General features: G+C 43.7%; 2 protein-coding genes across 2 annotated transcripts in view; both read right to left on the bottom strand.

The window, feature by feature from the left end:
• Window positions 1-490: 490 nt before the first annotated feature.
• Window positions 491-3927, bottom strand: ggctb (gamma-glutamylcyclotransferase b). Its single transcript, XM_039806543.1, has 4 exons — window positions 3651-3927; window positions 3427-3572; window positions 3172-3304; window positions 491-787 (listed from the first exon to the last, which is right to left on the bottom strand). The coding sequence occupies exons 1-4, from the start codon at window positions 3864-3866 to the stop codon at window positions 623-625; spliced, it is 660 nt and encodes a 219-aa protein (XP_039662477.1). The 5' UTR covers window positions 3867-3927; the 3' UTR covers window positions 491-622.
• Window positions 3928-8773: 4846 nt separating this feature from the next.
• The window catches only part of LOC120562929 (oxysterol-binding protein-related protein 10-like), a 57670-nt gene continuing 55618 nt past the window's right edge, over window positions 8774-10825 (bottom strand). Inside the window, exons 11-12 of the mRNA XM_039806877.1 lie at window positions 10380-10533; window positions 8774-9751 (exon numbers count right to left, since the gene is read on the bottom strand). Of these exons, the coding sequence (XP_039662811.1) occupies window positions 9707-9751; window positions 10380-10533 (199 nt within the window). The 3' untranslated portion in view covers window positions 8774-9706. The remainder of the gene's footprint in view (window positions 9752-10379; window positions 10534-10825) is intronic.

Genomic DNA, 10825 nt, shown 5'->3' on the forward strand with positions numbered 1-10825 from the left:
TTTCTCAAAGGCAGAGCAGGATACCCAGGGCTCGGTTTACACCTATCGCCATTTCTAGCCACTGGGGGGACCATAGGCAGGCTGGGGGAACTCATATTAATGTTAAAAAACCTCATAAAGTGACATTTTCATGCCATGGGACCTTTAAGGTTAAGCAGCCATTAAGCAGCTACCTAAGGTGCACTTGTTAAAGGTGCTCTAAGCGATGTTGGTGACATCACTTCTTGTTGACGTTTGAAGTATTTTCAATACTCCCTCCTCCTCATCCCGTCCCCTCTCCCTCCCTTCTGTGCTTACGCGCACTAACCCCCCACCCCCACCCCCAAATCCTTCTTGTCAGTTTGTTATGTTTGGTGGTGCAGGTTGTTACAGATTACTTTTGTTGCCATTTGTGGAGCCTGGGCTGTCTACAGAGACCGTGTTTTTTTTACAGTGTGTTCAGGGGACAGGCAGGTGGCGGATAGTGATGAGATGTTTGCTGTATGTGACAAAAAATGTTGTAGCCTAAAAAAACGCGTGACATCGCTTAGAGCACCTTTAAGAAGCTCCAGTATAAAGGGTGGCATACAGTGTTACGAGGACTTTCCTTTGGTAAAAAGTGGAGCTGGACTCTGCTGGATTATCAGGCATCGGAACAGTGGTTATCCCTCTCTTTGGCTCTCCTTCTGGCTCGCTCCAGTTCAGCCATCATGGGCAGAGGGCCCTCGTACATGTTGGTCTTGATGGCTCTCAGCCTCTCCTGGTAGTCCTTTGGCAAACCGTTCTGCTCCGCTCCCATTACAATCACCTGCAGTGAGCCATGAAGCTCAAAATGTTATATGGTCCCTGATTTACTCATGACCCACATCCCTGAAAGTTCTGAAAGATCGGAAGACAACGTATTATTTGAAAAAAGTAAAGGCCATCAGACTGAATGAATCATACATCACACAACTTACTTTGACGTGAGCACTGTATCAATAAACCACAGCACCTCGTTCTCCCCCCAAGGAGATTAGAGTCTTTCCACCTCTGTACTGCACTGTACTGTTCCGTTCTGCATTGTCCGTTACTGTACTGTACAGTACTGTACTGCACTTTACTGTACTGTACTGTTCTTTACTGTGGTGTACTGTACTGTACTGCACTGTATTGTACTGTACTTTACTGCACTGCACTGCACAGTAGGCTATTGTTCTGTACTGTACTGTTCTGTACTTCACTGTACTGTAATGTACTGTACTGTAGTGCACTGTACTGCACTGTACCATACTGTACTGTACTGCACTGCACTGCACTGCACTGTACTGAACTGTATCGTACTGTACTGTACTGTACTGTACACTATTGTTCTGTATGTAAGCTGTGTGGGCTACTCACAGTAATTATCCAAAGATCACAGTAAATGTATGTGCTCACACAGAGAGACGAGGTCCTGAACAACAGAGGGAACAGTACAGTGGACTCGTGCATACACACCATAGAGACAAAGCTGAGCCCACAAAGCCCTGCTGCCTTTCTCTCAGGCATGTTTGCAGCTCTCACATGTGCAAACGAACAGTCTGGTATTTCAGCTTACAAACTGTCGGAGCTGTGAAACGTGGCGAGTGTCCTCACTGTTTGGACGTGTTGATCACACAGTCAGGTGAGCAGACTCACTCCTGTTCCAGATGCTTTACACAGACACATGGGTTGGCCTGACACACACACACACACACACACACACACGCACGCAAACACACACACACACACACACACACAACACACACACACACACACACACACACACACACACACACACACACACACACACACACCGTCCTGCTGACACTACTCAGAGCACCACACGTGCATTCATCCGCCACTGAATACTAGATTTACTAATGAACTACTACTTACCTACTCATACAACTAACATTTTAAAGTACTTATTTGAGTATATCCATCTTATATTATTTTTAAAGTTGTACTCCACTACATTTCAGAGGGAAAAAAAAAATTCACCTCTAACTTCTCCAGTGGTTTTATTTTATTGTTTGAGGCCCAAAGAGTCCAAATGATGTGTCACTGCTGGAGTATGGTCTGGATAAACCGCTTATCTATTCTGGGATAGGGAGAAACACTCTTGTTTGTTTTGTATTTATTGTATTTCTTTAAAGAGCCCCTATTATGCTTTTGGGGATTCCCCCCCCCCCCATCTTTTAGTGTGTAATATAAGTTTTTGTGTACGTAATAGCTGCGCAAGGTACAAAAGAACACATTTCACTCAGCACTTTTTCTCAACTGTCTGAAACGTCTCACCCACATACCTGTTTAAAATTCCTCAATCAATGATGTCATTAGTTGAGAAAGCCAGCCCAGTTTTGCAGATGCCCTGCCCATAGGTGCTGCCTGAGCAAGCACAGCCCGCCCAGTGGCTTGTTTGAAGTTGGTTGACCAATCACAACCGAGTGGGCCAGTTGACCAATCAGAGCAGACTGGGCTTTTCAGGCAGAGGAGCAGCAGCAATGGGCAGTATGAGAAACTTAATATGTTTTTGAACATCAAACCATGTAAACCTATTCTAGTAGACCCCAAGAGTGCAAATATGACACTGAAAAGGAGTATAATAGGGGCTCTTTAAACCAATCACAATCATCCTGAGCGGCGCTAACCCGCGATGGTGCCCTTGCAAAGAAGAAGACAGAGTTAGTGGAAAGGCCGACTGGAAACTAGCTAGCTAACTGTATCTAAAGCTAAACTAGCTCCTCCTCAAGCAGCTCCAACAGTGGAACACTGATCAGTGTTAAAACTCTTATTATGTTAGATATGATAAAATATCAGTCACACATTGTGACTTTTACTATTAGGATTGTAAATACAGGACTTTTACTTTTATTAAATTATGTATGTCTTTTTTTTCATATATACTTTTAACTTAAGTAAAGGATCTGTGTTCTTCTTCCACCACTAAAATAATCCACAACAAATAGGCTACACTATTTCCTTCTAATTCAGTAATGTTGGCCAACAACTACAGTGACAAACTGTTTTTGGAAATGAGCCTTTTTAAAACATGAAACTATATATTTGTGAGCCATTTTTAAAAGATGCATCTTCAATAGATGGTTGAAGAACCTGCTTGGCATTCACAACTGGCTGTAAAGAATCCCTCCCCCAGCATGACCTGTAGCGTGGATGCAGCATTCTTACCTGCAGGTACTGGGGCGAGGGTGGGGCGTACACACAGCTGTTCATTATGTACGTACGACAGTTGAGCTCCTGGCCTTTTGTCTTCACTGAGAGCTCCACAGGACTGTACGCACCTAACGTCACATTCTCCTGACTGAGTGTGTCACCCATGCAAGCACATTGAAACACAAACAACATACACACACACACACGGTAGATGTCAGTTTCATGGGCAAAAATGAAAAGAAATCCAGCAGAGGCCATAAAAGACGTCACCTGTCCAGAGACTCCAGGTCAGACATGCTCATCCTCCACACCACGCCCCACACCTCGTCCCCTGGGCTGTGCTCGATGGTGGCCACACCTCCATGCCACCGGTCACTGGCCAGGCCTTTATAGTTCCCAAACACCAATCTATAGTCCTGAAAAAGAGAGAAAAAAGCCGTAAGTGTGTACGGCTTATGGGACGGCTCACTGACCCTCCTGATATTAGACTGTACCATGAGCCGGGCCACACAGTGCACCATGGCGGAGGGATTCTTCAGCTGCAGCCGCTCCTTCAGCAGGTTGCTGCCGTATGCAAAGTACAGGAAGGTGTGCCTATTCTCCATGCCGTCAGCAGCTTCTGCCAGGAGGAAGTTAGAGAACAAGAGGGGCTGAGAGGAAGGCAACAATGACGGAGGTGGAGAGTGGAGTGTTTGGAGGTGAGGGAGCATGAGCTGCAGTGACCGAATGAAGTCCTGGCCTTCCAGCACTCACACACCATTGTCATGCTAATCCGCCGAGCTCTATTCACACTCACAATACTGGTTTGCCTCATGTGTTAAGCCAACAGCTCTGAGCTCACACACACACAAACACACACACAAACACATGCAGGCACGCACGCACGCACACACACACAAACACACACACACTCACACACAAATACACACACACACACACACAAATCAATAAAGTTGCATCATGGTAACTCAGACAGAGAGCTGTTTGACAGCTGTCTGTGTGTGTGTTTGTGTGTGTGTGTGTGCGTGTGCGTGTGTGTTCAATCAATAGTGAGCACTGTCTTTTCCCATCTCTTGACTGACGAACATCATTATCTCATACGCTCCATCCGTCATCGTCCACCTGTAGGACCTCTGACAGCAACAACAGCGACAACAATTTATTTACGTCCACTTGAGGGGAGCAATTTACATTTTTTAGATATTATAGATGCAGTTAAATACATTTACAAAATCATGGGCCATCGGCATACAGCAGGTCGTTAAAATATTAAGCATATCCCTCCGTTCTCATGGGTAGAAGTAACAGCGTCTTCGCCATATATGGCGGCTGCCTATGATAGCAGACAGAGCACAGTACTTTGCTAGCCGTTATTTAGCCCTCTTTTTGGGCGATTGATATTGTACATTTTAAATTGCTTTATGTTTTTTATGTACTCAGGTATCTCTTGAAAATTAGATCACGATCTCATTAGGACACACACACACACACACACACAAAATAACACACATAATATATGCATAATAATGCGACTATAGCGTGGTATTTACAGAGGCTATACCCTGGTAAATATCTTGGTGGTGACAACATATAATTATTATATGTCATGGTAACATTAGGCTTTACAGGAAACCTGAGGGTAATAGGAAGAAGGGCAGAAAACCTCAGCAATGACTTGTTACAGTAACAACAGCATAACAGCCTCATGCCATTACCATAATGATTAGAGGATACAGAGGTTTTAATTTCCCAGCCTTGGTTCATGGTTATTACACAAAAACTACCATCTGTGTCTCCAGGTGAGGCGTCACAGCATGGGAAGGTATTACTTGGTTTTTAACCCCAGTATTATTGAGAAAATATTTCCCTAATATAACCTGGTTATCGTACACAATGTTTACAGTGCTATCACTGAGATGTCTTTACCCATCATAATCCACCTCTTTGTGCCTCATCTGTATCCGATTACAGGAATTAAACCCCAATATTATTAATCTGTCATTGACTAAGTGTAATGTGATGGCTGCTGTTTGACCCTTGAGTCACCTTTCAGGGCACTTCCTATGCTTTGTCATAAAAGTATGCAGAGGACAACAGACCTGTTATAGTAGCTGTGTCATGGCTTTATTTTTTCCATCACAATCAACTAGTACCACAGCAACAACAAGCATGCAGTACAAACATGACACATACCGTAAAGCCTACTTCCTCGTCGTATCTGCTGTGTGTAAAAGCAGAACTCTCTGGCAGCCGAGCTTATCAGGACCTTTATCTGTTTCTCTCTCCCTCTCTCTCCCTCTCTCTCACTCTGTGTGTGTGTGTGTGTGTGTGTGTGTGTGTGTGTGTCAGCGAGCAGGAGGCTTTACCTGCTTCCACACATAACTCATGTTTTAATATTCGTCTCCGCTTGTTGGCTCAGCTTCAGGAATTATGGGATTGGTTGAATTTCTTGTGGCTGACAGTAAAACAATTCATTGAATACCAGCTGAATATCTGGTGAGTCATTGTCACCTGATCTAATGTATTGATTTATTGACAGTCTGTTGATGTTCATCAACAGACCGTCAACTCATACCTTAACGCACAACCTAGTGTCCCCCCCTCATATTCAATGTATATGTACATAACACATTACACAATGACACATGACTATCATCAACACAGTACCCTGGACCAGGACATCCAATCAGGATTTTTTCTTTATGACATCCGGCGTCTTGACATATATACGTGACCTGGCATAGAGCTGGGCAATATATCGATATTATATCGATATCGTGATATGACAATAGATATCGTCTTAGATTTTGGATATCGGAATATCGTAATATGGCATAAGTGTTGTCTTTTCCTGGTTTTAAAGGCTGCGTTACAGTCGAATTATGTCATTTTCTGAACTTACCAGACTGTTTTAGCTGTTCTATTATTTGCCTTTACCCACATGATTATTTATCAAATATCTCATTGTGTAAATATTTTGTGAAAGCACCAATAGTCAACACTACAATATCGTTGCGGTATCGATATCGAGGTATTTGGTCAAAAATATCGTGATATTTGATTTTCTCCATGTCGCCCAGCCCTAACCTGGCATATCTGGGCCAAGCCTGGACGTTGGGTTTTCTGTTGGATTTTGTGAAATGTAGTTGGGTTTTCCTTTCTGTTCATTTTCTGAGATGTTTTGGGGTTTTGCACCGAGGACCAAGAGCCTCGGATCATTCTCATCCCTCTCCTCTGTTCGTATGGAGCTTGCATCTGTGCCTGCCGGCGTGTTGGGATGCTGAGGCTATCAGCCATCACAGCCAAGCTCTTCATCCACTTTTCATCAGCGCCTGAAGAGGAGTCTGCTGTCTGTGAGGACAACAACCATGTGGTTATGTCATTGTGTTTTTTGTCGTTTCTTTTGGGAATTACCTTCATCAGTGTTCCTTACCTGTCCCAGATGATTTGTAAATGAACTGATGACTTTGTTTTTAGTGTTATCGGCTTTCTCGCCAGTGGTGCTGTTTCATTTTGCTCAGCAGATGGCAGCAGACACACATCACTGAACTGCGGCTCATGTTGTGCCTCGCGTCCTTTTCTCTGCTCCAGGGGTGTTGTGCTTTGTGCCGTTATAAAGGTGAAGGTGTTCCACACGTGTTCAGCTGTACCGACACACATGTGCTGCGTTCACCATCTTTTACATACATACCTTTATACACCTCTTTAGATCACACCTTATATCTACATCTCATATCGACATTTACTCATGTCCAATCTGGAGGTACTTGTATGTTATACTTGTACTCCACTATATTTCTCCACGAGCTTTAGGTATGAGTTATGGCACTTCAGAGTTGACAGACAAAACATACTTCATACATACTTAATATGATGCATTGTCATAGATGATCCTACTGAACACTTTGTGTATAAAGTAGTAATAACATCACAGTAGTTCCACCTCAACCAGCTTGGTTTCTATGTATAAAAATAAATAAATACTAACACTATGAATGGGCTCATTCTGGACTTTGAGAACTTTGAATATATGCAATGATTATTACTATATTTTGCTGATAATACTTATGTAATGTTACTGGTAAACCAAGACAATAGAAGCACCTAGACTGGCACTGCCAGCCCGCTTCTCTATTCTGGGACAGGGGGGACGGGGGACACTCTGGCTTGTTTGCATTTCATTTAACCAATCACAACCGTTCTGAGCAGCGCTAAGCCCCGGTGCAGAGGCGGTGGCCCTGGCTAAATAGATAGTGGAGATGGCGGAGGGACATCCTGATGTCAGGCTCTAAGCCAACCGGCAGCGGCAGATATCCGCCCACCAAGAGCCTGGTTCTGTCCGAGGTTTCTGCCTGTTGAAAGAAAGTTGTTCCTCTCCAATATCGCACCGAAAGCTTGCTCCTGGGGGAAATTGTTAGGTCTCTGTAAATGATAGAGTGTGGTCCAAACCTACTCTATCTGTAAAGTGTCCTGACATAACTCTTGCTGTGATCTGACACGATGAATAAAACTGAATTGAATCCCAGCACTGTGCATGTGGTCAGACAGAATAAGAAGCAATCCAGGAGACAACCGATTTGATAAGAGATCTTTATTTAAAACAAATACAGAGCTGGTTCAGTCCCGTACCCGACCCCCCCACCCCCACCCCCACCCCCCTGAGACTACTGTCTACAGTCAAGTGTTGCATAGCTTTGTTGACTATATGGTCAGATGGAGGACAAGGTGTCCAGTGTGTTGAATATGACTTCCACAGATTGAGAATAGATTAAAATGGTTTTAGAGCCGAGATGCTGAAGATCAAAATACTACTGATTATTAATGTTATTTTAGCTACTTTACATACTTAGATGCACACAAAAATAAGTACGCGAATAATCCACTTTGGTGTGGTACTCAGGTCAGAACCCCCCTAATGTAATCCAGTGGACAGCTAGACTAGTTCACAGCACGCTGCTACAAACAGATCTACAAAGTGCACTATGGTGCTCATCAGTTCAAATGGCAGACACTCAACAGGTGGTCCCATACACTGTCAACCATTAGCTGTGCTGCAGCTGTAAAGAAATATTATTGGATGTCTGATCTTCGAGGCGATGGAGTTCGGTTTGACACGTCTTGTCAGAGGTAGAGCGGCTCATTAGTCGCAGGAGCCTGAGGATTGCCGGTTTGTCAAGTTAACAAACCGTCAAACTTGAAAAGCAAAGATTACCTTTTCATTTAAACATGAATGGAAATCAAGTCCTTGAATCCCTCATGTGCGGGCACAAGAGTTCAAAGTCAACAGGGAAACCTGACAGCTAAAGCTACAGCTAATGCAGCAGAGCTAACTTTGTAAGACAGCACTCCATTTTTTTTTTCATTTAGCAGTAACACTACAAGACCCCTTACATGGCCTAGCTTGTCTTCTATCTTTATTTGAACCATGTTTGAGTCAGCTCTCCCAAATCCAAATAATACATTTGAATAAAATAATGGGAGTGTCATGTCAGAAGCCTTTTTTCTATTCTATAAGCAGCACAAATTAAACTCAAGCAGCACAAATTAAACTCAATTCCCCTCTGTTGTATTTGTGTGGAGGCATATATATATATATATATATATATATATATATATATATAAAAAAAAAAAAAAAACTGGACAAAGAAAAACAAAACGACCTGCATGGGGAGAGCTAACACCAGAGGGATGTGAGTAACATGGGTGAACCGACCCATTAAAGCTAGATCCTTTTTTTTAACTTCAGGATCACACTGCGGCGTAGTCAATGTTCCAGTTTCCAGCCGCTGTCTACAGTAACGTAATGGTTGATTGGAGGGTTTTATATAAGATGTGAGAGCAGTGAAAGTAAACCTTAATCCGATCAGTGTATGTACAATACCCCTAATGAGTACGACTTCAGATAAAACAGCATCTCTCCCTCGTTTGAAGTTTACATGAGATCCATTACAGAGAAGATCAGAGCGCTGCAGCTTCAACTATACCCTGACTACATTCTGCCCTGCTCGCTCGCTCTGGAGTCCACACACACACACACACACACACACACACACACACACACACACACACACACACACACACACACACACACACACACACACACACACACACACACACACATTATGCTTTTACCCTATATTGTACATTGGTTTGTGCAAAACTGTTGTGATCAACACGGTTGTTTGGTACATTGTGCAGACAACTGAACGGTGAGAGGGGGCAGGACCTGTTTACAGGGGTTAGTTTGGATCTGTTGTCAGAAAAAAAAGTCCCATTCTGTCTGAATAATGTAATCTCTAAAGTGGCTGAAGCCGTGTTTGATCAGTCCCACCTCACTGCCGAACCAACGTGTTTCTGATTGGACAGGACTAGAAGTTTGTCCATCGTCCTCTGCTAGTCTTTGGTACCTCTTGTTCTGTTCTCTCTCCGTTCTCTCTCTCTCTCTCTCTCTCTCTCTCTCTCTCTCTCTCTCTCCTCATATCTTAGTCGGCCAGCCCTCCATCGCCCTACTTTTCGTCTGGGAGTGGACAGCTGCTTCCAAGCTTCCTGGTCAGTGAGCTTTCCACAGAGGGTTGTGGTACACCCAGCCTCCACCCTACACGCACACAAAAAAGCACGCACACACGCACGCACGCACACACGCACACACACACACACACACACACACACACACACACACACACACACACACACACACACACACACACCCCCACCCACGGTGGAAAATGGAAATGTAAGAAATATTCTCAAATGTATTTTTTCTTCTTCAAACAAATAAGAACAGAAAACATGGAAGGGGTTAGCAAGGAGACATTTTAGAAAAGCGTTGCTAACCAGTAGGCTACTTATTGTATATGTATGCGTACTTCGAATTGAATTGAATATGCTGGGTGGTTAGGTCAGCCGGAAAGTTACCCCCAGTACCACTTTCTACGTGTACTTTGTCAGGTTTATCAGGTTTATTTGGAAAGCTGACAGAGCTGACAAGTGCAAAGTTAGCACGACATGGGAAACATGCCAGGTTGAAATTAACTGGCGTCTTCCTTTTAGAGAGGGTGGTTGGCCTCGGTACTTAATTAAAACACTAGCTGTACATAATGCTGAATTCCTAAAAAGGCAAATTATGACATGAACCTGCCAACTTCTGGTGACAAAGAACCTGTTTGTGGTTACTTCCGGTGACACTCAGACAGTGGGTGTCACCGGTGTGTGCTCCTGCTCACCTCTTTAATAAAGTATTTGGGTTTCCAGGGTGTTTTGGTTGCTGCTCTCTGTTTGCCCTCGCTGCGCTGCCTCTCTTCCAGGCAGTGTTTGTGTTCTGTGGCCACGTCCATGTTTCCTGCCTTCAGCGACGCCGTTACATGCTGCCAAAGACGCCTGGACACGGGAAACACAGAACTAGTCAAGCGTGAAGAGAGAAACTGCTGAGAACAGCTTCGGTTTTCTCCGAGCTGCCCTCAGCAAACTGATAATGCACCAGGCAGGGCTGCAAGAGATGTCGGTTGGAAATGAAGTGGACTACAAGGAAAACAAGTATCATTGGAAACTAATTAACATGTAATTAGAAAATATAGTTGATCATATTAATTACATTACATTACATCCATGCAATGGAAGTACATTCAACCATGGAAGATACCATCCCAACATAATTTATATGTCACACAGT

This window comes from Perca fluviatilis, chromosome 7 (genome assembly GCF_010015445.1).
Source record: "Perca fluviatilis chromosome 7, GENO_Pfluv_1.0, whole genome shotgun sequence".
NCBI lineage: Eukaryota > Metazoa > Chordata > Actinopteri > Perciformes > Percidae > Perca > Perca fluviatilis.

Excerpts from the sequence above, each read along its gene's own strand:
- ggctb (XM_039806543.1), bottom strand. The coding sequence starts at position 3,866 with ATGCTCCCTCACCTCCAAACACTCCACTCTCCACCTCCGTCATTGTTG. Across the intron at positions 3,573-3,650 it reads ACTGTGTGGCCCGGCTCATG|GACTATAGATTGGTGTTTGG; the intron begins GTACAGTCTAAT and ends TCTCTTTTTCAG. Across the intron at positions 3,305-3,426 it reads GACCTGGAGTCTCTGGACAG|TCAGGAGAATGTGACGTTAG; the intron begins GTGACGTCTTTT and ends TGACACACTCAG.